Raw genomic sequence first — 25,678 nt, 5'->3', positions numbered from 1 at the left:
ACACTTGCTTTCCTGCACAAAGCACTCTGCTATTCCAGTATGGTACCAAAATCTTTGTTGGCTGTCACAGTTTGAAGTAACATCACAGATATAACCTGTCTTTTTTTAATTGATAGTCACAATTAAGTGTACTTAAAACTATGCTTTTTTAAAGTAAATTTCAAAAGTTCACATCTTACCAGCTTAGCTGAATTTTGTAATTAAATTAGTAGAATTTTGTAGTAACATCATGGTGGATTATTGGAAAGATGTTTCCTTTTTACCTGGAAAAGAAGGTACAACAAAGAACCACCTTCCCCATATGTCAACACCCTCTTTGACTCACAGTAAACCTGCTACTTAAGCTGCTTAAGTTCTTTTGCTTTATATGGACTAATTAGGTCAGGGAAAATGGCATTAGTTTAGTTGGTGAATGATGGGTCATGTCAGGGGAAATTAGTCTGCCTTGAGATAGTGTTGAGAAGCTGATGGTGAGATGCTGATGGTGAACTCTTCCGTTAAAACTGAGGGGTCTGAAAAATGACAAATGTGTCCAAGGTCTTGGCCTCTTATTCCCAATGAAAAATAATCCTTGATGCTTGTCTCCCTGTAAAATCACAGATCTGTTAACTACTTTTACTTCTTTCCTAGTCTCTATGCACTTCTTCCTCTGCTGTGAGGAAAAAAAACATCCTTATTTTTAGCCCTTCTTATGACATTGTTTTTCCCTGTTTTCCTACTTTTTGATTTATTTCTATGTGAGCCTGAAAGCTGACAGCATGGTCCCAAAAGTCTTGCTTACAGACGATGAACATGTCCAACCACTGGGCTTTACATGGAGAGTGTTGCTATTGAGAAAAAAGGTTGGAACCTGCCTTCAGACTGCTTATATGTAAATTCATACATTCAACAGAGATTTAAAAGCAGCCCTTATTTTCCTCTTCCTACACAATACTATGTGGAAGAGTTTCCTTGCTTGCATGCATATGCATAGGTATGTTAAATTTCTTATCGACATGAGTAAGCAGAACAGAGGCATGATTGGAAATGGTTTTGGTGTGCTACAGTAAGCACTACATTCAGTGTTTCATACTCCAGGGACATTAGGCTTAGTTTTGCACAGTTCCACAGACTGATAGTGAAGTATAGATACCATATATAAAGTCAGAAAAGTGCCTTCCATGGGGAGCTGTTATGCTTCATCTTCTGACTCACCTTTAATATCAATTGCCCTTGAATTTCCTTATGTTCAAAACTTTTGCCACATCAAAGGTATTTTGCTGTTTTGTTTTGTTGTTTTTTCTCAATGTGACTGGTAAAACATTCATAGCTGGCAAACCAAAACAAGTTCTATATCTGTTAGTTTATATCTATATGTAGCTATATATATATATCTGTATCATCTATATCTATAAATATATATTTGCCAAATTATGTATGTTCCAAGAGAAATCAATACGATTTAGAACTTTTGTCCTTTACATATCCATGTATATAATGGACCTATATTTATATCCACTTCTAAGTGACGAGGAGATTTTTGATTGCAAGACACAATATCTGACTCTCATTTTTTTCCAGAAATCTGTATAGCTATTTATGTTGTGAAAGCATATCAGCAAACTGATCTCTAGGAAACAGTAATGCTGTTTGTACTCTTTTGCAGCTAAAAAAAAAGTTAAGCTACTTTAACACTTGTCTTAAGTATTTTGAGTAAATTTAGACTAGGAAACAATGTTCTTCTTGTAAAGAAAAAGTGATAATTTCATGCCCTCTCTCTAGGAGAGCTTGCTGAGTTATAATGGCATACATCCCCCTGTCCTGGAACAGATTCACCTTGTCATAAACTTTAACATCAATTAAGAATACTGTGTTTTCTGTAAGGAATGGAGCACCAATGTGTATGTCTTCCTTCAAAAAGCAGATGCTCTCCATGAAGGGAAAGCTATCTTTTAGGAAAAATTAAAGGTATAATCACATGTGTTTTCATGTATGCAGCTAAATCATGTGCTTATGTTGTTTTGTGATCCAGAGACACTGATTAAAAATGTATTGAAGGACCTAGAGAAACACCAAGTGAATGTGGAGAATCTCAGCTCAACAGAATTGGATGAGATTGCTGATACAATCGCCACTGCAATTCAAAGCGTTGACATTCAGGAAGAAACAGAAAAAAATGCTGGAAAAACGAAAGAAGACAAAACAGAAGCACAGATGAAGGAAGGAGATGCTCAAGGAAGGGCAGATATTCAGACTGGATTAATGGAAAACAGTGTTAATATACCAGGTATTAATTTTAGAAGTACAGCAAAAGACAGCAACCCTGATTTTCCTCCATTGCTTCACATTAGTGCTATACGTCAAAAAATCAGTTTTAAAGAAGATTGGATGGAAAGTTTCTGTGTTTCCCAAAAGGCTGCAGACTTTTAAAATGTTGTTTTCTTTTTACAGCAGGTTCTTTATTTACAAAAAACCCCCCTGTTTGGGAACACTTGGTCTTCAAGCTTCACAAACAAGATAAACCTACACACCCAATTATATTGAAATAAGAATTGCTTTATGCTGTGTGGTCTAATTTACTGTTCTTGAAAATGAGATGTTTGAGCAAAATGATAATGGAAATTATTATATTGCAAGATATATTTCAAAATATGCAGAGAAAAAGATCTGTTTTACGGAAAATCATTCTTTAACATGCCACAGTTACTTGCAGAAGAAAATCTGTGACAAGTACAGGTACAAACCCACTCGTTCCCTTTCCTGCTTAGGGAATAAGTAGAGGTATGGTTATTTGTTTCTGTCTGCACACACATTTTCCTGGTGATGCAGATTCAGGAGTCACAGTAATTGCCACTGATGAGTGGATACCACAGTGGAACATAAGTTACTGCTCATCCATTTTCTATTTTAGAAATGTTATAACATCTGGTACACCAGAAATGTATACTTTAAGTCATAAAAAATGATTTTAACTGTCTGTTTTCATGATATACTGAAATCCTTACTAGTTAGGGATATTCTGGTTATTGTGATTGCCAGATTTTGTTGTAGATTAAAAGGAGCAAACTTGAGGATTTATCTTGAATCATGCTGAGAAATATGAATAACACTCAGTTCATAAAGCAAAAAGCCAGTGTTACTTGATGGAGGTTAAGGATGTGACTGGATATTATCACTATAGTTAAACTGTAACATGATTTTGGTGAAGGATATCTATTGAAATATGTCGGTTTTTTACCACCAAAATACATATGAGGGAAATATATGTTTCCTTTTCCTTTACTGTAAATGTCCATTCAGCAAGCTAGAGCCATTTTATTCTGGTTTTTCTCTCAGATATTGGTAAACTGATATGATGATTTGACACTTAATTAGCAAAATAACACTATTACATTGGCTCTTGAAGTACTCTGTCTATTGATCTTGCATTAATTTGCTGTCAAAGTGGGGTTAGAATAACAATAACAAATTATACAGTGCTCCTTACTCTGCCCTTTCCGCTTTGATGTCTCAATGTTTAAATCGCATAAAAAGGCCACCACTAAAAAGCAGCCTATGAGAAATCTTTGTTTTGTATATGATGTTTGCCCTTCATAACTATGTATTTGTGCTTTTCTTATCCTACAGACATTGGGGTGCATGAAGCCAGTGAGAGAACTGATAAAGAGGTAGAGTACCAGAATTTTAACAAAACAAGTGTTCCATCTCAGAATATCAGGTTTCTGTGCAGCGAAAGTCAAACACTTCGGAAATATAAGACTTGTTCTGTGTTTTATGTGGCTATGATTCAATACCACACATAGATACTGAAATATTAAATGAGCATTTATTTAAAACTTAACGAAAATGAGTTTTGGTGTTCAAAAGCAAAATCAAGTCCTTTTCCCCCCTTTCTTTAATTTGTAAATAGACAGAATTCGTAATAGATTCGCAAAGTTAGGACAAATTTAGGATTTTCCTCAAATCAGTAAATTCTGAGTGTTGAGATTGAGTCCTTGAAAATTATTTTTTTCCCTGTCCTTTGGCTCTTAGTTCTGAGGAACATACGAACCCTTGCTCAGTTAATATCACTGGTTTTCAGAAGTAAGTGAATGAGTAAACATACTTCCTCTGAAGTTATGTGTGGGGCAGGGGTGTAGCTGTGTTTCAAAATTCTCTTTCCTTGCATGGGATCTGCCATTCAATTTTATGCATTACCAGTAATTCATTGAACATCAGAGGTATTTCAAAAGCTCTAGGCATTACATTTCGTACCCTAGCTAGTAACATCAAAATTAGCATTTTAATCCAGATTACTTATACAATATTCTTCCTGAGCTTTGAATCATATCCTATGGACTGCTGTCCAATATTTAGCCATTTCTGAGGTATATTCATCTTTCTTTTTCTTGGTTTCGTGGAGCAGAAAAATGTCAAAGGAACATTTTTAAAAACTGTGTGAAACTTCTCCTACTATATACTCTATCAAAAGCTAATACTGCAAGACTCATAGACAGGCAAATCCTCTTGTGTTCACAGTAGAATCTCTTCAGCCCTTCTACCAAGCAAGGAAAACACAAACATGGACAATGCGGCAGGAGCTTTAAACACCCACATGAAAATCTTCAAGGAATGAAGTGCTGTAGTCACAATAGACTTACAGAGGATCCCATGTATAGATTTCTTAGTGACCATTTGAATAGGGGGTATTTGAATAAAATTTATTGTGACACGGAGCACAAAGTGCCCATTAGCCATCATTTCCTCCCAAATGCTTGGCTGCAATAAAGTTATGTAATGAAACCAGCTAATGAGTTTTTCCAGATACCTGTTTGGACTTTGGCTCATTTGCTTATTGTTTTGATTTATTAGGCAGATTTTTGTGTTCTGTGATCATGTGTTTAGCTTGTTGATCACTCGCATACAATTTGTCACCATTTCTAGAGATGAAGAAGGGAAATAGAATTGGTCATATTTCCTGTTCCCTTTCCTGTGTTATAACTTTGAGACCCAAGAGGAATGCAAGTTTCCAGGCCCAGCTTAGGCGTATTGATGGACATTTATATTTTTTCTCCTTTTCGTTAACTTACCTGATAACAAAGTTTTATTTTCATCAATATTTAAGCACACAGACACATGGAAAGGATTGGAAAAATATGGTGGCATAATTTAATGCTCTTTTATTATTACTGAATAAACATCCTGTTCTTAACATAGTCTAGCAACTTACAGAAATTAAGAAAATGACCATGTAACAGTTGTATGAGTAGACTCCATATCAATAAGAGTTTGAAAAATTATATCCAGGTTTGGTGAGTATAACTTCCTGTGCTTAGTTTTAAAAATAATATTATTCTTTTAATACAGGAGAACACCGCAAAACTAATTAGATTCTTGAATGAGAATGCATTACCTGAAAATATGCATAAAAACCTTATTCCTGAAGAATCTACAAAAACAGAAACCAAGAAATCTGAAGAAACTGACTCTTCTTCCTCAGAAGAAACAAATGCTGGTGTGGAAAATGTAAAAAGTGAGACTTTCTCACGGGAACTGACAACTGCAAAGAGCAGTGAATCTGACTCCAAAGACCTGAGCCAGACCAGCTACTGGATTAAGAATGCTTTAATGCAGGATGGAAACTCCTATGAAAAGCCTCAGAAAAACACAGGACAAGGCTTACAACTTGAAGTGAAGTCTTCTGAGGAGAAAGAGTACGGCTATATTGTCACAGTGAAAGAGTAAGTACAGCAGCCAATTTGAATGGCATTTTTAACTGGGGAAAAGATAAAGTCGTTGTACCTGATGAAATATGAATGTACAAGAGGAAAATGCCACAGGCCTGATTTTTAATTCATCTGAAACTGTTTGGAACCTGTTCAGTACTTTGATGAAAATACAAGCAAACAGTTCAGTTTTCTTACAGTTGCCTTTTCTCCCTTGCGAGAGACATTAAATTTGTAGGTCTTTTGCTTAGACCTCTCTCTATCTTCTCATGTTCTAGTGACCTTCCAATATGTCAGTAAGTGTGCTTATGGTTAGGATGCGAGCTTTAAATATTTGACTTGAAAGTAGTCTAAATATCAATGCCTGAGTCATTCTTTCACAAAAAACGACACACAATAATAAAGCACAGTGTTTTCTCTGGTTTCATTTTGATCTGAAAATAACACATATAGGAATCCAAACATCCCATATACAGCTAGTTTAGAAAGAAAGACCTAATGATTTCTGGTCATGCCACTAATGAATTTGACATTTAATACTATACCTTCAAAAAGACAACTTGAGCCCCCTAATGATACAAAGTTCATTAAAGGAACATTTGGGATTTTAAAACCATGTAGGCACTTTTACATCCTTCTTCCCTCTGTAGAACAATGTTATATTTGATTAGCGATCCTGACTCCTCTTCTGTGAGAAACTGGGAATTTCTAGGATGAGCTTACAAATCACTGCCCAGCATCACAGAGAAACTGAGACAGAAATTTCTTTAGCATGTATTGATTCTTTTGACTGTCTTAAACTTATTAATGGGATTGAAGGCAATGGGATTGTGAAGGATTCTTGTTTTTACTATACTGGGTTGCATTGAAGTGCATGTGGCTGCATATTAGAAACAGACCAGAACTTGATGGAATACCCTTTAACTGCTCCTCTTTGTTCCTGCCTAGGAATGCTATGTGAAGCAGTAGAAGATGGTTTTTCCCCAGCTCAGCACTACTTTCCTACTTCCCCCAGCTCTTTTAACTCACATCAGTCTGAAGGACTCATTTATTCCAGAGTATCTTAATGACACCATCTCCTTTGACTATCCAGACTTATTTGGCTCATAAATGCTGTAAAGCTTAGAACTGTCAGAGCTCTGTGAAATGGAAGACATTCTGAATCTCCAACCTGGAGATTCTTCACTGTATCATCTTACCAAGTTTTCTTCCTAATAGTCTCTCACTGATGGGTTTTCCCTGAATTATGTCTATTATTATTCTGTGAAACTTGCTGAAGATCATTTGTCCAAAGATTCTTGGTTCTAGAGGAATCCATATACACAAATATAATCTACCTTCTTTACCATTTTTAATACCAGAAAAACAACAAGTACTTTTCTTATATACTGGATTATTGCAACTTTATTAACTGTGGACAAGATGCTCTTAGATAGCTAAAGAGAAAGAAGTTCCATCTTTTACTGGATGTGGGCGAAAACATAGGACAAAGGATGAGAAGAAGGCTGAGGTACTAAATGCCTTCTTTGCCTCAGCCTTTAACAGTAAGGCTGGTTGTTCTTCAGATACCCAGCCCCCTGTGCTGGAAGACGGGAATGGGGAGCAGAATGAAGCCCCCATAATCCAAGAGGAAATGGTCAGCAAACTGCTACATCTCTTAGACACACATAATCCTCTGTGGCTGGAAGGGATCCACCCAAGTGTTCTGAGGGAGCTGGCAGAAGTGCTCACAGAACCGCTTTGTATCATTTACTGGCAGTCCTGGCTAACCAGGGAGGTCCCTGGGGGCTGGAGGTCAGCAAATGTAACCCCATCCACTAGAAGGATTGAAAGGAGGATCTAGAGAACTACAGGCCTGTCAGCCTGATCTTGGTGCCTGGGAAGGTCATGGAGCTGATCATCTTTAGTGCCATCATCCTGCATGTACAAGACAACCAGGGGACCAAGCTCAGCCAACATGGGTTTGTGAAAGTCAGGTCCTGCTTGACCAACCTGATCTCCTTCTGTTGATAGTGTGACACACTTAGTGGGTGAGAGAAAGGCTGTGGATGTGTCTATGCAGACTTTAGTAAAGCCTTTGGCACCATTTCCTACAGCATTCTCCCTCAGAGTCTGGCTGCTCATGGCTTGGACTGGTGCTCTGTTCACTGGATGAAAACTGGCTGGATGTTCAAGCCCAGAGGGTGGTGGGGAATGGAGTTACATCCATGGTTGTAACTCTGGGTGGTCACAAGTGCATTCCACAGGGCTCAATACTGAGGCCAGTTCTGTTTAATATCTTTATTGATGATCTGGATGAAGGGATCAAGTGTGTCCTCAGTCAGTTTTCAGGTGGAAACCAAGTTAGGAGGGAGTGTAGGTCTTCTGGAGGGCAGGGAGGCTCTGCAGAGGGAAAAGCCTCAACTTGCACCAGGTCATGTTCAAATTGCATATTAGGACAAACTTCACAGAAAGGGTTGTCAAGCATTGGAACAGGCTGCCCTGGGAAGTCACCATCCCTGGAGGTATTTAAAAGGTGTGTATGTGTGTCACTTAGGAACATGATTTAGTGGTGGACTTGGCAGTGCTGGGCTAACAGTTGGACTCAATGATCTTAGAAGTCTTTTCCAAGCTAAATAATTCTATGATCCTATGATTCTAGTTGGTGCTATAGCTGACATTTATGGGGAGACCAGTTCCCTATTAGCTTCTGAGGTTTTGCAAGTATGATCCAAGGAGGTGTTAATACTGCTGCAATGAAGTCCATGAAATCTAAGATGCCAGCATTTAATTGTGCCACAAACCAAAGATAAACATTTCCATCTAATAGTTGAAGGAGAGATTTGTGATACTTTACAGATTTGTCAAAATGGCAGTCTGATTGTCAACGGCAAGAACAGTAGGTCACTCCTGCTGTGTTTGTCAAGTGACCTTTCAGATGGTTGCAGCATTGCAATCCATACCAATCCATATTATCCATCAGTGCTAAGGTTTGGAATGAATTGACAGTTTCAATGTAGAAAATTGTCCAGCAAATCCTCCACTGTGCTGCTTCAGCAGTTTATTATTCTGAAAAACCAATCAAATTGGTGATTTATTTTGTTTACTCTCTTTCAAAAAATTGCTATTCTACCACTGGAGTACTTGTATAAGATTTTTTTCTTTCTCAGTGTAATTGCTTTGAACTGTTTCATTAATTTTAACTCTGAAATTCTAAAGTAATCGTATTTTTATAAAGTAATCTACAGGATGTTATTTTCATTTGTATTCTACTTTTACCATAGTTATAAAATACCTTTCTGTTATAGTTTTTATACATCAGTGTGAGCTCTCAAATCAGAGAAGTTTTGCCTTCGGACTCTTTCTAGTTTCTGAAATTCTAGTTCTTCGCATTTGGGAAACTTTTTTTTGTGTTTAAAAGCATGCCAATGCTCCCATTTGTTTGGCAGTATTTTCTCTAAAATGAGGGCCTAGATGCCACAATCAAAACATTTACATAGTGTTTAGTCTCCTGAGTGTCTCATGAGGAAACCCAAAGCCTGACTTTCCAGAATATGTAGTTCTTACCACCTCCAGTAAATCTAAATGTAAGCTGCTGCTCAGCAGTTTAAATAGCCAAGCTGGCATGCAATTTCTCAAACAGGAGATTGAGTAGATAGACTTAAACGCAGTAAGAAAAATCCTAGTTGAATCCTAGTTTGAAAGTTCATCTCTTTCCAGTGCTTATCACAGTCCTTCAAGCTTCAAAATCAAGTCATGCTTGCCTGAAGCCATGCTTGGACACCTAATGCAAAGCAACCTGTCCTGTTTTATGATTTTTCAGAAGGCTTGTGCTTGAAGGTTTTCTTACAAATACTAGATCACAGACAGCCCATGGCAGCTCTCTTAGCTTGTGAGGCAACTTCTGGCATTGCTGTATTAGGCAGTTCCTGGATAGTTCATGTTTTGTCATATGTTAGCTCTCAATTCCAGACGGTCTATGTAAAATTGTATAGGCTGTAAATCTGTTCACAACACGTTAACCGAGCTGGATCCTCCGTGCGTGGCTCTGCCTTTCATTGGAGGTAGCTGCTATTCTGCTCAGGTGCTGGGAAAAAACAGATCCTGTGTTCATAGTGTAAAATTGCTATGGAATATGATTAGTCTGACCCATTAAACATGCTGAAGGGTTGGGTTAATTGCAAGTGCTTGATATTATTTCTCCACCTTTACAAATGTGATAAATGATACTACTTTGCATATAATGATTACTTTCCTCAGGATGGCATTTGGGTTAGGACCCTGAAGCTGGGTTGTGCAGAAGTCTTAGTTTATTCCTCAAGTTTTCTGTTTTCCTTGGCAGGTCATTAAAGAATTGTATTTTTATGATCTTCATTATTTTTTTCCCTACCAGGTGGAAACATTTTAATTGCATTTAAAAATTAAATTTAAAATAAATAGGACAAATGAATCACAATATCTACAGCAATGAAACAGGGCCGATAAGTTTTATCATTCTTAGTTATTAGAAGATTTTGGTGTTTCTTAGAAGCTAAGCATTTATATTCCATGAGGATTTTCAGCTCTTTGTAGAAAATAATAACAGAATGTTCTTGTCTTTTGATACATATATTCAAAAAGAAACACTGATTTGACCTTCTCTGAATATCTCACTGTCCTTTTTGAAATCATTATTCTACTTACAAGTGCACTTTATCAAGGGAAAGGGATTTGTGCATATTCTTCACTTAATTTCTACAACTAGCTTTAAAAACTAAGAGAAGTTATAAACACACATAAACCAGAAAATCTGTTGCTACTGAAGTCTGTTAAAATCACCAAAGGACAGGATTGCTGACATTAGAAAAGACGTTAAATGTAAAATTTTTATCTCTGATTTTTTACTTCCCTTGTATAACTCTTCCCTTATATAAATAAGTTCAGTAAATGTCCATCATTGATTTTAAAGCCAAAGGTTTTGCTTGTGACAACATAGCTTGACCCCCTATCTGAATAATACACATGGAAAATCCTTTCCTGTGAAATTACCCAGTAGGCACAATTTGGTCTTTGTGTTTCAGCACCAGAATTTGTAGAGAGGCATAATTCTAGAATTTTCTGTTGCCAACTCTTCACACAAAATTATTCATGATCCCTAGAGTTTTCTAGACATAAAATCTTCTTTCCATCTATAATTCTTCAGTTTTCTTGTGATACTTAGAAAGTGACAGAGATCATATCCCCCATATTACTGCTTCACTGCCTCAATTTTGATATTATATATTCCCATAGGAAAATGATACTTCATGCTTCCTATTCATCCACAAGAAAATAACAGAAAAGCAGTAGTTAATGTGGCTTTGTCACAGAGAGCAATAAATACTGCCTTTTATTTTTGACGTGAGTGTTCATCTTTGTATATTTTTATTATCTGTTATATGTGCAGAGATAATATGATAATTGTTCTACTTCAGCTGCCCTTAGCTTTTGTGCTTTCAAAATCTGTTGAAATACATTGTGAGAGAACGATTCTCACCTGCTGATGTAGATCACTTTACAAGAGAAGAGTCTTTCACAGTGTCCATGTTCCCCTCCTCAAAGGGCTTTGCTTTCCCAGATGTTTTCCTCTCTTTTGGGACCAGCTCTGCATTTTTACCTCTAGAGGAACATAGAGAGAAAATTTTCTAGTTGATGTAGCTGGTCACCAGCCAATCTGCTGCCCTAATGACAGTAATGGCAAGGATTCACTCTGGTCCTGACGCAATGGGCAAATCTGTGAGTGTGCCTGGAGTCCTCAGTAGCACCACAAGGACTCCCTCAGATCTCTTTTACTCCACATAGCTGAACAGGAATGACTACTGGCCTAGTTTCCCAGACCAGACATTCCCAGGCACTCCCATTCCTCTTTCCATGCCTCTGTGCTGCTTTGCCATCCTATGTTTGGGTCTCACACGCCAGGTCTTTGGAAGAGCAGCTGGTGCAGGTACTCCACAACGTCTCATTGGGCAGGTTCAGGTCACTGTGCTGACTCCAGGCTGTAGAACTGCACATTAAACGTGCCCAAACTAAGGATGGGGCTGTGCTTTGTTTTTATAAATAGTGGGAGTTGTTAAAACCCTGAGATGCTGCAATATCTCACCATACCATATGGTCAGTACTGCTAGGATATCACAGTGCTTTTCGGGTAATTACCATTCAGGTCATTATGAAACAGTAATGAATTTTAAAGTTTTGAAATGAGTGAGAGCAAGAAAGCCAAAGATCAGGATTCCTGGTAATGCAGCATACTGAATCATAATGCAGTCTATTATCTGACAGTACTTTTTCATCAGTGCTGTTCTGCCCAGTCCTGGGAAGCTCAGATATAAAAATCCCATCATTTAATTTTCATGCCTTTTTTTTTTTTTTTTTTTTAATTTCTTAGCTCACATTATGTGTACAAAATGGAAATACTTGACCACTAAAAATTAGAATTAAGTAATTTCACAAGTAGAAAATCAGTGAATAAATTTGAACAGAGCTTCTCTGGGCAACCTGTGCCAGCATCTCAGTCAAGAACCTCCTCCTAACATCTAACCTAAACCTACTCTCTTTCAGTTTGAAGCCACTCCCCCTTGTCCTGTCACTACAGTTCCTGATGAAGAGCCCCCCTCTGATTTCCCTGTAGGCCCCCTTCAGACTGCAGAAGCCTTCTCCAGGCTGGACAATCCCAACCTTCTCAGTCTGTCTTCATAGGGGGGGTGCTCTGGTCCCTCTATGAATTAGTATTTGTGTTTCTTCAACTCCTTTTCTTAAACACTGTATTGTTGGATATTCTTTGTCATTTTACATTATACATTGGTCTGGGCTTTATGCTACCTTGAAGGAAGATGGAAGATATGAAGGACGGGAAAGAATGAATAAGTCAGAAGTGCATTAAAATGTGCATCATCATTTGTCCTCAATCTCATTTTCTAATTACTTGTATGAAGAAGTACTTTGATATGAAAGAACAGGTTTGCATTTTCAAGGCATTTTTTGCATCAGAGATTCAGGGTGCATGAACCCTGTAGCTGTTTCCGGCATTCAGCTCAAAATGCATTAGGGAGTACTTTGGTGGGGTCCATTTCAGCCTCAGAAGGGAGGGCAACACAATCATGGCACAGATTATTGCCATTATTTCTGTGCTTCTGCAGGCGACAAAGCATCTGTATGAATTTGTTACTATTAACACAGCTGGAGGTACTGAATGTTTGAAGTAATGCAAGCACAGGCTGGCACAGTGTCGCACTTTGATTTTAACTCCAGAGAGTTGATCCTTCTCAACTTCTCTCTCACTCTCCTGTTTCCAGGATGCTGTTATCTCCTCTGACCTTCATAGCCCAGCCACTGCCATTGATTTTTAGCAAGTGTCATTTGTGTTACAAATTGGTCTGGACTTGAATCTCTCTGTATTAAGAGGTTTAGATTCACACTTACTGGTGGTGGGAAAAGAGGGGAAAAATTACAGAAAGTGGGGATTTGCTGAGCTGTCAAAACAGAAGTAAGCTTAAAAAGGCTTTATGGCTAATAAAGCCTTTGAGGAAACAAGCATGGAAAAATGAAAGTGCAGCCCAATGCAATAAAATTGCAGTGTCCTTAAAATGATTACAATAACAGTGCTGTGAAGTCAGGCAGCTCTCAAACAATCCAGTGAATAGCTCTGTGCTTGGAAGTTATTTGGTTGCTCTCACAAATTCTGGATAAATGTGAACCATTTACAAAATTAATCATTATTTAACTTAATGTAAGACACAGACTGTGTTCAAACCAAAATAAATCCATGAAATACAGTCCTTCACAAAGTCTTTGCTGGAGATGTGTGCTTCAAGATGCATGAAGCTACACTGAAGCATAGAAAAAAGACTCAGACTCAGACAGACGAGACAGGCTGTTCTAACACCATGGACTTAAAGCATCAGTGCCCAGGACTGTCATTACAGATTATCAGATGAGTTACTCTCAGGGGCACTTCCAGACAAGAGAAATAAATACAATTGCAGTGTCTAAATGTTTTTTTTTTTTAAGGCTTGGTAGGCTCAGAAAGAATTTAATGGCAACACTATAAATTTGGTATTAAAAATGTTCCCAGTAGTCCTTGCCATGGCACTTACCTCCTCTATGACCTGCAAACCCTTCTAATGTCTCCGTTTCTTCTCCATTGTATGGATAATATGTATTGTTCTTGTGAGGACTGAGACTTCCTTTGTGTCTAGAAAAAGAGGAGTAGGAGTTGAAGAAGGCTAGATTCAATAGTTTTATACTATTTTTTTGGTGGTTGCCAACCTGATGAGAATGTCAGATTCACGCCGTGTCTTCTCTGACAGGCTGTGTGCTACTGGGGTGGCAGGAGCACCCGCCCCATCCATGGGGGAGGGGTAAATGACAAAATTCTCCATTTATTCCCTCCTCAGGTACATGCAGCATCTTTCCTTTGGATTTTGAGGTGTGTGGCTCAGATGTTGGCAGTAGCAGCTACATGAGCCAGGCTTGGTAAATGACTTTTCACATCACAGAACAGTGGTGTTGGTGTGCTAAAAAGTGCCATGAAGCAAATTCCCAGGAGACAGGAGTCAGTGGGAAGAGAGGAATGAAAATCTCTGGCGGAACCTTGGTAAAGCTGTATTTGTTTATTGCAGTACCAAGCAGCTCTCCCATACCTCAGTTACTACTGAAATTTGTACACAGTGAGTTTCACATCAATCTATTTCATACATCAGTAGCTGAGTTTCCCATTATGTTGCTTGTTAAAATATTTACTAATCTTAGCAGAAAAAAAATTTAAAAAGAAAAAAAATAGAGAAATCCAGAAGAATTAAACCATGTCCTTAAAATAAAAGCTTTCCTAGTATTGTTTACAGCTTCTCTGAGATGAAGAATTGCTGTGATCACTGACTCTGAGACCATATCGATGATAAGCTACTACTTTAAGCTACACATTTTAAGTCCTGGCTATTTATATCTGAGGGCCACTGAGCCTGGGCCCCCAGGAGGCAGTGCCAGGGACCCTCTCTTCTCCTTTGTGGCAGCACCACACTTGGAAGACCCTCAGGTCTGCAGCACCTTTTGCTGAGATGCATCAGACTCTCCTGGGAGAAAAGCTGCTGTCACAGCAAAACCACAAGTTGTACCTACCCTTCAAATCAACAGGAGATAAATGGTATGCTCTTCATACTGACTTTAAGGAGAGTGAGTCACAGAGCAAGGGGCAGGGTGTCACTGCGGATTAAGAGCTGGTTATGAGATAGGAGAGAAAGATTTATCATGAACTGCTGCTCCTCAGTGTGTAGAGAGATTAGTGGTACCCCATCGGCAAATTGTCTCTGTTAGGAAGAACTATGGAGGATTTAGAAAAATTCCAGATGGATTTAAATACATTGAGGGATTAAGGAGTACAATGGAAGATGAAATTCAGCTAGAATAAGTGTGACAGAATAATAGACATTAACAAAAATAGTACTTTTGGGGAAAAGAAAAAAGAAAAAAGAAACGGTATTCTTTGAACTCCTTGTAGTCTGTGCTCTGAGGCTGTGGAAAATTTGAAAAAAAGATTTGCAATATCTGTATACAAGAATCCTGCCCTTCATATGGTGGCACATATTTTCAGACTTGAAAATTTAAAAGAAAGCATGCAAATCCTGAAGGCAGTGGCCAATTTCCCAACATTCCTAAAACACAAACTAGTCTAATGCCTATCATTGAGGTCAAGAGTTCAGGAGGAGATTTTTTTTTTTTTTAAGATTTTTCTAATTGTTAAGCATATACATAATCACATTAACTAATTGTTTGTAGAATTATAACCATAATCTTATTTTATTTTAGAAGGAATACGCTTACTGCAGGGTATAAGGCAAGAGGAACTCACTTCTGGTGTCTGTCTGTTCTTGGCCTAGGCTATAGTGCACGTGTGGCACATGGAAAGCGCTTGGCTGATATTATTATTAAACACAAGGTTCATGTGTTTCATGAGATTCATGTAAGGAAAACACAGAGCCATTCATGACCTCTGGAGCCAGAGGATGAATCAGTTAGATTGTTTTTTTTCATGTATAATATTCTCATTTATTTGGTCAGGTGTTCCTAGCACTCCTGGGATAGAATATGTGTGTTTTGGTACTTTTTGTCCGGGTTTTAGGCAATTGCCTGAATAATGGCAATTTAATAGACACCCCTTCATCTTTCAAGTTTTCCCTCAGGTAATTCTGGAAATACTATTTTTTGAATACTGTTACCGAATAACTCTTTCAATGTCTTTTCCTCTGTCTTTCTTGATTATTAGCAGCATAAACACAACAGTGTCCAAGTAAAAAAAGAAAAAAAAAAAAAAAAAAAGAAGAGAACTAATGATTTTTGTTTGTCAAAGCATTGTTTTTCCCAGGACAGATGGATCCTTAGGTGGTCCTTAGAGAGGGAGATCCCAGCTGACCACTTCTCTTGCCCTCCCTCAGAATTTTTCCAGAATTATCTTGGACTTTATTTCTTAGCACTTATCTAAGGGCTATATTGTATTTAGTGCTAGTTTTAGAAAATCAAGCAGTAGAATGTCCAAGGAGGTCTAAAATAACCTCCAGTCTTGTGCTGGTGGCTGCTGCTGAGGACTGACTCAGGGTCTGGGGTTAGCATGTACTGCTGGGAATCTGCTTCCTTCAGCATTGCTCTTCTCACTCCTTCTTGATCCCAGCAGCAGAAAGTGGAAATTGCTTTACTGCTCTTTATCCTTTTCTCTTGACTGCTTTTAGCAGGCAAAGCACTCATAGCTGGTGTTCACCAGCCCCTTGCCCATGGAGAGGCAATGCCCAAGTCCTGGCATTCCAGCTCCTCCGCTTCTCCTTGCCAACCAGTGCGCTGAGAGAGGAGATAGGATGGGAAAGAAACCAAGCCTGACACTGGCCCATTAAGGTGGATGGTTAAAAATGCTGTAGCCACTGTCACCTGTTCCAACAGTCCCCCTCTACTGGATTTAATATTTTGTATTCATTAGAGCAAGTAATAAGCAAATAGGCAGTTCCCAGCACATCTCTAAGTTATTTTACAGAAGCTCTGAAACACCTGCACACACCTCAGAGTCTCGTCACTCAGCTTGAGCCCTGTGACAGACATTCCTGCTCTTTTTCCAGGCATGGAGGGAGGATGGCAGCTTGGCTGGAGCTGGCCAGGCTGCTCCTCCCAGCTTCCTGCCAGCAGGGATTTTGCCTGCACCAGTCAATGTCCATACTGCTGCCAAATGGTGTTAGCAGCCAGAGAAAACTAATCCTCAACATTATTCATCCTAAAGACAGACTCCTTATTTGACTCTCTAATGCATTCCATATGGTATTCCAGACTCATATTTCTGAACTTTGATTTTTCTTTTTTTAGGTTTAGCTTTTTATGTTCAGTACTAAGGAGACTGTGCTGCATACTAAGAAAGTGATACTGTTATAGACTGTTGCTCTGCTAGTGACAGGAAGCTGATTTTATGTCAATCAAAACAAAGATATTCCTGAGAGATGGCCAGGTGGAACTTCCATAAATAATTATTTGAAACTATGGAATTAATCTTTCTTAAAATTCAGTATTTAAAAAGACTAGAGGGAAAAAAAAGAATTTCAGTTCTCAGATCAGTACTGAAAAAAAAATCTTCACTGTAAAAGAAGTTTCTATTTGTGTCCACAAAGAGAATGACTGTTAAAAAATCTTAAATATAAACACTTGGAATAAATATAGTGGCAGGCAGGACCAACAAAATTATGTTTTTCAGATCAAAACTCAGATTAGCTCCTAAAGTAAAGTACCACCACAAGAAGCCATGGATCTTTGGTGAACCCATCCAGGCAGGTCTTGTGGTAGACTTTTTTTTTTGCCAACATGTGAATCTGTAGGATAGGGAACCAAATGAAAAAGAATCTTACAATTCTAACCCAACACTATGGCCTGCAGGGCATAATCTGTGTGTAGCTCCCATTGTTTAATAAAAGTTGATTACTGAAATTAAATTCTTCAACAGGTTTCATCTGTTCAGGTTCTGTTTTCAAGAGCTTAGGATATGTGTCTTGTTACCCATGTGTTTAATATCTTTTCCCTTTAAGGCACATTTTTAGGTGTAAAGCTGAAATGTTGTTATTTCAGAATTTAGAGTGAAAGCCAGAGTGCCTCATTTAGGCATTTTGGATGCTGCACAGGTTCCCCAAGGATATCATCCACTTCATTTCACATCACTGAGCTCCTTGAGAGACAGGTGACCCACACACAGAGGTTAGACACCTTCTTTCCTCCACTGATTAGAAGGGACCTTTGAAGACTTCAGAAGACAGCCCAGGCTGCAAAACATCTCCCTGTTTCACTGAGACATGCCAAACAAGTAGGATGTTCGGGGATCCAGTGTGTCTAGTGCTCTCTGACAGGCACTGTGTCTAGGATCTTCTGTCTGGCTCCTGCTTATTACTGTGGGGCTTGGAAAGTGAAGCAGGAGATGGAAGAGACCTTACTGAAGTTGGTCTGAGTAGTTTTAGCTCCCACATCCTGAAAGAGTGCTCTATGTACCAGACATGAGAGAGAACACTGCCTATCATCCTCTTGATGGCCCAGTGATTCATCTTCAGGCCTAAAAGCAACAAAGAAAGATAAATAATGCACAGAAGACAACCTGACTTTTAACTTGCAGCACTCAGGAATAAGGAAGACTGCTGGTCCAAACTTAGTTTTTTGAGTGTGTGTGCATTGAGAGTGGTTTTAAAGTAAACATAAGTCTGAATATAATGTCTCCTCCCCAAAAGTTATGGATGCTGTGTTTAAGCCCTGCTTCATTCTCTGATTTAGATGTGTATTAAATACTATTCAAGCTGAGCTCAAGTGTAGCCAAACTTTTGAACATTCTCCAGGGGAGATAAACAGAGTGGCGATGCCACCGTGCTTGAGTTTGGACAGCAAAAGAGGCTGGGTGTGAGTGGTATTTTCCTCCCCAGAAAATACACTTACTGATACTGCTGGGAGGATACTGTAGTTAAGCATTCAGGCAACTTTCATTCTGCAGAGAAATGCCTTGCAATTTTATTGTAGTGCTCATCACTCTTGAAAATGGGCAAACTGGCCTTCACTGCGTGGGTTCTGATCTAAGCAAATTCTAGGTGGATTGAACCCTACCTTACTTAAGATTTTACTGGGGATTAGACTGACATTTAGGTTTAAAGAGTGCAATTCCCAATGTCAGGCCCATTTCTGTACTGTATATTATTCTTCATTTTTGCAGAAAATGATTCAATTGAACTAATCTGACAGGGCTGACTGGATGTCCATTATAGTGCTGCATTACAATTGCTAAACAGAGTATTGGAAGGGCACTAGGTACAGTCTAGTAAAGACAATACATAATTTGAATGATGGCACTAAGGGAGCATTTCAGAGTTCAGTAAGTGGGTTACCAAAGGCACTTGGGAGGAGGAAAAGCAAGTGAGAGAAACTGCTTGTGAGACTGACATAACCTCAGCATAACATTGAACTGCATGTTGTTCTCCTTGGGCTGAGAGCAGGCTTGGCAAACACCAGCAATCAAGCCATCTGTATAACTGCATCAGATTTCTTGCTACCAAAATGGTTCAATTTATGGGATTGTTTTGACAGGCATGTTGGGAAATACAGAACATATAGTTTTCATCATTGTTTACTTCTGTTTTTCCTGTTGTTCCCTTTGACATTGCCCACTGGCTCATATTAGAGTTTGAGCTCCATTTAGCTCAGCATGCAGAGCTGGCCATGTTGCCAGTGTCGCTCCCCACAGAACTCCCCCTGTGCCTTCATTTACATGTTTCCTTTTTGTTCTTTAACCAGAAGGGGAAACTTTGAGCCTTGAATGCATAAATCATTAGGTCCAGGTCAAAAAATAGGCCATTATTCAAAATGTTTGTTCTCACTCATCAGATTTGTAGTTTATCCTGGGAATTTCTTGAAAACGTGGAATCCATTTGTAATATTGTTCAGATGACTGTAGCATGAAGCTGAACTGGTCTGGAGATCAGCATCCAATATTCAGCACTACTCTTGTGTTGAAGTGGTCTAACTGGCCATTCATGAAGCAAGTCTGGTGCATAAGGCTCTGTGGCTTCCTACTCTATTTGCCCACAGCAGGCCTTTAGCAAGACTCCTAAGTCAGCAGTGAGGCAGAAGTTAACTTCACCTGGATCAGGGTGCTCCAAATATGCTCTAAAATCAGAAAGATGTGCTCTAAAACCAGTCAGAGCCCCTGTGCTGATAGTTCGGAACAAAATTTTTGATAGGGGAATGAGCAAAGTTTTTACTAGAAGTTAATTTTCAGGCTGCATAGTATTTGCTACTACAACATCTCCATATTTAGTAGGGAGTGATATATAGAGCCAATAGTGCTGGTCTTTCTTGTCTTAGATCCAGAATGGATGAAAGTCAAATAAGAACAGTCTCTTATATAACAGTACCAGGCACCTGACAAGGAAAGTTGGGGTTATTGCCTTCATTCGATGGAGTGTGGAATTGGGGGTCAGGAAGATGTCTTGACCAGGGTAACTTCATAGACCTCTCCCAGATGAAGACATATTATGTTCCTCATTAATAATTTGTTCAGCTACAGATATTCTCTCACTTGTGTATAAAACCACTGAAGATAGTGGGATTGTATAGACAGATTTAAAAAAATGGCTAGCATTACTGCATATTTTGTAGCAGGAGCTAAGGAGAAATTCACTTAATGGGATTGTTCTAAGTTATGCCAACTTTCTGGGAGCAGATTTTAGAAATGACTTCTCATCACTGCATTTTTCTTACAAATTGAAAAGTTAAATCTTAATAGCCAGTAGCAGAGGAAGATTATCATTCAGTGCTCTATTATTTAAATTACTTCTGTAAGTGGATTGTTCCTTAAAATATTTCTGTTTTCAGCTTCCTCACTGGGAGGGACCTAGACATTGGAAGATACAAAATCTTATTTTCACCAGACAATCTAATTTTCTTGTATTCAATGTCCAGTACACTTTGTGGAAACACTTTGACAATTACATAAGGTTGGGCTTCCACATCCACTCTTGAGCATTTAAATGGATTGCACTAATTTTCAGAAGTGCTCAACAGCTCACATTAAAGTTAAGAGATACTTATTCCTGTGCTTTCATTTCAGATTTGCCTCTAAATAAAACAGCTTTATGGCATAGATCCTGCCTTTTTTGATTTTTGTGTATTTTTTTTGTGTTAGACAAAACTGATGAAGTTGTAGGGAGCTGATTGGCTCAGGATTATTTTAGGTCAAACAAGTAGATCTGAACTGGATGATTTATTTTTGACATGATTAAACTGGATACAGAAGTTTTCATGGTTATGCCATGATGTTAAATCATGACATCAGAGTCTTGCACTGAGCTGGGGAGTCATTTCATCAGAAGGGATAATATAGTACTACCATATAATATTGGTTATTATTAGCAGGGATATAAGCCATATTCTCTAGGAGATATAACAGTGCAAGAGCCATACCCTGAAAAGTGAGTTCAAATGAAAGCAGTAGTGAAATATTTTGCCGATGACACTCTGACAGACTTTAAAACTATATCTATCTTTATAAATCCCAGAGGAGGTACTTATATTTCATTCCCCATTTATTTATTCATTGTCATTAATGTGTCAAAGTATATTCTACCAATAATATGAGATAAAGATTGGCATCTGAGTGAGACAGAGTTCTGCTACTGGTTCAGTAGGGTCTGAATCTGTCAACTAAAAAAATAGTAATTAGGGTAGCATTCACGGATAGAGATGGCATTAGAAGATAAAGCAATGGAAGGAAGTTCATTATACATGAATTTTATGTACTTTCTGATTCTCTTTTCATCTTCCAAGAGAACTGGAGATGGAAACCTTAAAAAGACCTCAAAAGAGTTATTTTAAACAGGGAGATGTATCACATTTTCTTTTAGCTGCTATTTAGCTACAGTTACCTTGAAAGAAGGTGCAAAAGAGCAATCTACAGCAAATGGAATGAGAGCAAAGGTAGGAAACCAAAAATAAGCACTGTCTCAGGATCTCAGCTGGCAACATCTATAACATCTGCAAAATGTGCTCTGCTGTCCAGCAGCTGACTCTTCCTAAGGCCAAAATCTAGATCAAAGGTGATCAGAAACCTTCGAGGCAATCAAACAAAGTAGTGGTAAAATCATAGAATCATAGAATATCCTGAGTGAGAAGGGACCCATAGGGATCACTGAAGTCCATCTCCTGCCCCTGCACAGAACACCCTAAAAATCACACCACGTGCCCAAATGTATTGTCCAAACACTTCTTGAACTCTGCCGAGAGTGCTGTGACCACTTCCCTGGGGAGCCTGTTCTAGTGCCCATCAAGCAGGGCTCTTAAAGGCACTGCAGAAACCATTAGTTTTCTTTGACATAGAAAGGGTTAGCCAGCCTCAAGAGAATTTGGAAAACATAAATAGCATCCATGGGAGGGCCTTTTGCTGCGTTATTTTTTTCCAGCTCATGTTTTATATCTCTGAGGCCTATGTAAACTGTGATTTCTCTTTTAAGGATTCACTGCTACTGGTGTACTGAAATGCCTTATCACAGACTCCTGGAAGAAAAAGCATATGAGTTGGCCCTGTGTTGGTGCTGGAATGTGAGGGGCCACAGCCCAGGGACTCTGTGCTGTGCTGCTCAGAGTGCCAGCAAGGCTCAGCACCAAAGGAGTTCCCAGTTCCCCTGCTGGGAACTGAAATGACCATCTTGACAGTTCAGATGAAGTGGTGTGAGCCCTGTCCAGAACTTTTCTCCCAGTCTTTGGCCTTGATAAAACAGTTCAGTTGTCAGGGTTGTCTAAAGAGTCTACTGTCTACTGTTACAACTTCTGTCTGAAGTATCTCACTATTTGTTCCTTATCTGAACACTTATTTTTTGTCTTACTTGGTTTATCTAAAACTTCTCGTTGAATTAATTCCGTAGTTCTTGAACCCTCACAATCAACAGAGGAAACATATTTATGAGAAAAACCCCACTCCCTAATACAGAAACCGAATCAAGCAGGCTGAAAACTAAGCATAGTATGTGAAAGATCACAAATATAATCTGTTCTACAAGTATTGAATGCTTGCACTGAGGGTGAGTGGGAGAGCCATGGGCAGGAGAATAGGTGATATTTGAAAGATTGTCTTCTGCATTCTCCTTGTAAAAGCCTGAAATCAGATGGTTGATGTGGGTGAAGGGTGCTGTTGCAAGGAAGGTCAGTTTGTGTAGCACAGTGCTGGTGGAAATGGCGTGCTTCTCTCCACGTAAACAAAGCTAAAGGCAATCACTGTACAAACCATGCAACACTGAGCAAAATTAAACACTAAACAAAAGCAAAGCATTAATTGAGTGTGGAAAATCATGGCCTGGCATTCTTAGAGAAAGGTTTTAAATATTCTACTCTCCTGCAGTAGATTGTCTCAGTGTTGAGAAGTTGGGAAAATTGCATTGGAAAATACCGTGATTGTAATAATTCTAATGGGAATCCTCAAACATGACTGTGGGATCAGTAACAGCACTGGTACCAAAGAATACTCGTCCTGCAGCTTTTCTGTGCTATTACAAATGACAATTTCTTAGCCTATCAAACTGTTTGTGAGTTTGTGAACCTCTGTGTTTGAGTTTGATATTGATATGAGAGTAGTTGCTAAGACTACTCTTGCATGCTCAGGCTTGCAAAACAATGGCCTTCCTGCACCATTTTCTCTCCCATTTCCCCTCCAGCATTATTGCTGGTTTGTAGCATTCAAATGCTCTGATTACACCCCCCATTTACTGCTGCTGCATTGGCTTGTTGCAGCATATCTTGTTTTTGAAGGTGGTGAACGCTTTTTCAGGGGAGTAGGGAGGGGTAAGCCAGGAGCAGGAGGTTGAGCTTTACAAGTGAGGCTCCCTTGATAAAAAAGCAGCACCAATGTACACAGCAGCCTTTGCCTGCATCAGACTTGCTATTACATTAAAAGCCCACTTGCTGACACCAATCATTTCCATAAAATTTAAGCCAACATCTTTGGGAGAAAAGATTTAATTAACACCTAAACCCCAGAGTAACTATGACAATCTGCTTTCATAGTGATGGGAATAATCACGTCGCTCTCCACTGTCAGTCCTTGAAATATAACAGTTTTATGTATAATCTATAGTACGTTTTTTTCCTTACACAATCAATCAGATTCCTTTGTTACTTTCACACAAGAACATTTCAGTCTTAGACATCTAGAAAAACTCTATATTTATCTGGTGCCTTGAGGGGCTACCTCTGGTTGTGTGACAGGAGGTCTCTTGAGCATTTTGGGCTAGCAGCATGAAGGGAGGCTGAGCAATTCCATCCTAACCAAGATCCACATGAGATATCCCATTATTTAAATAGAGGTGCCCTTAGGGCAGCGCATGCAGAACCCAGTGCAAAAAAAAAAAAAAAAAAGAACCAAGCAAAAACAAAACCCAAAACCCCCAGTGTTCATTGCAGACAATAAATAAAATGGTGGCAGTGATTACCATGATGTAAAATTAGATGTAAAATTAGATTAAAATCTTATCTGTGAGGCAGAGTGACCTTCAAAAAAAACTTTGAAAAAAATCTTTTTCCCTTAGTTCAATTGAAAAGATTGTGTCTAATACTACATGATTTTTTTGGACACCTTCTTCTCCTACTTATAAATCCTTGAAGGAAAAAATACAGAACCTTTTTTTTCCCTGGGTTAATCTCAGCAAAGTTGTTTCTGCTTTACTGTGGCATAAGTTAGATAAACTTGTATGGTATAATTTTATGGTCTTCGGGGCTTTAACAATGTTGAGAATAAATCTGTGATCACAATTTAGACTAAGAATGTTGTCTCTGTTGTTTTCACTGGACACTTATATAATTTCCGCATCTTTTTACTTTCTTAATGCTATTAACTAAGCAAGGTATGATCTGTATATTAGGGATGGAATGTTCTTAATACATCTTTAGAGTTGTACCAACTCTAATAACCTGAAATTTTTGCAAATATAAATTTTGCATCTAGATAAGTGCTTTTTAAAATGATAGCAGTCGTCTTGTGTTAGGCTTGATTGCAACCTGTTTTCTAAATTAAAAAATGTAAATGTGGCATTGACAAAGGTTAAAAAGATTTAAAGGGGGTTCTGTCAGCAGTGTATGCACACACCAAGCTAAATCCTATGTATCTAATCAGTGTCCTCTGGACTGTGTGCCTTGCTCCATTGTTTACTTTCAAATCCATAATAATTTTGTATCCTTTCACTGGGCAAAGATTCATTTTAAAATCTAATGAATTTAAAAATATGCTTTTCACTTGTCCATTTGATACCGAGCCTTCAATTTGACTTTCATTGTTTGTTTCCCTCCTTGTCTCGTCAATCCTTTTCTTTCTTTCTGTCCTTTTACTTTATTACATTTTTTATTGAGGACTGAGATGAACTGGTTGCTGCATCATGGGCCCATTACACTTCCTAACAATTCCATTTGCACCTTATTGTTTGTCTTATTGCTGGAAAATTCAGGTGATTCATCATGCCTGAAGAAGCACCTGATCCCAATTCCCTTGATATCACGATCACTATGTGACAGGAATACAGTTAGTGGTGGCTTTCAGACTCAAAGAGGCCAAGGTGATAACTCTTCTGGGACCTTTAGCCTCTCAAGTATTGATGAGTTCCATTTTTTTTAAGCTCTGTTTTCTTGCTCCCTTTCAACAGCCCCCTGAGTGTGGAAAAGGGCTTGGAGTTAATAAAGGAAGTGGCAGATCTCCTGAAGCTGCAGATGAGTGTCTTCGATGATGTCAAGTATGTACATGGGATTTTCCCCTTTTTTATTTTATTGGATGTCTCATTATTTTTGAATAGTTTGTCTTACAAGGAAATATCTGCTCTTTAATGTCAAAATTAAAAAAGAGAGTCGGCAAGAGGGAAAAAGGAATATTGTGATGATCTTTGTAACATTACCTACACACAAAAGCAAATTATTTCAAAAAAATTGTAAAGAATAAAATCGTTTTCTGCTTCCATAGGGAAAAACAATCT

The 25,678-nt window shown here is 38.5% G+C and overlaps 1 protein-coding gene across 1 annotated transcript in view; it reads left to right on the top strand.

The window, feature by feature from the left end:
* The window catches only part of PTPRN2 (protein tyrosine phosphatase receptor type N2), a gene marked incomplete at both ends in the record, with an annotated part of 647,832 nt that overhangs the window by 255,823 nt on the left and 366,331 nt on the right, over positions 1–25,678 (top strand). Inside the window, 4 exons of the mRNA XM_082298956.1 lie at positions 2,012–2,266; positions 3,607–3,647; positions 5,326–5,699; positions 25,355–25,441. Of these exons, the coding sequence (XP_082155082.1) occupies positions 2,012–2,266; positions 3,607–3,647; positions 5,326–5,699; positions 25,355–25,441 (757 nt within the window). The remainder of the gene's footprint in view (positions 1–2,011; positions 2,267–3,606; positions 3,648–5,325; positions 5,700–25,354; positions 25,442–25,678) is intronic.

This window comes from Coloeus monedula (assembly GCF_965178545.1).
Source record: "Coloeus monedula genome assembly, chromosome: 1".
Taxonomy (NCBI): Eukaryota; Metazoa; Chordata; class Aves; order Passeriformes; family Corvidae; genus Coloeus; species Coloeus monedula.
Note: the sequence above shows the minus strand (reverse complement) of the source record. Positions and strands in the feature narration are given on the sequence as shown.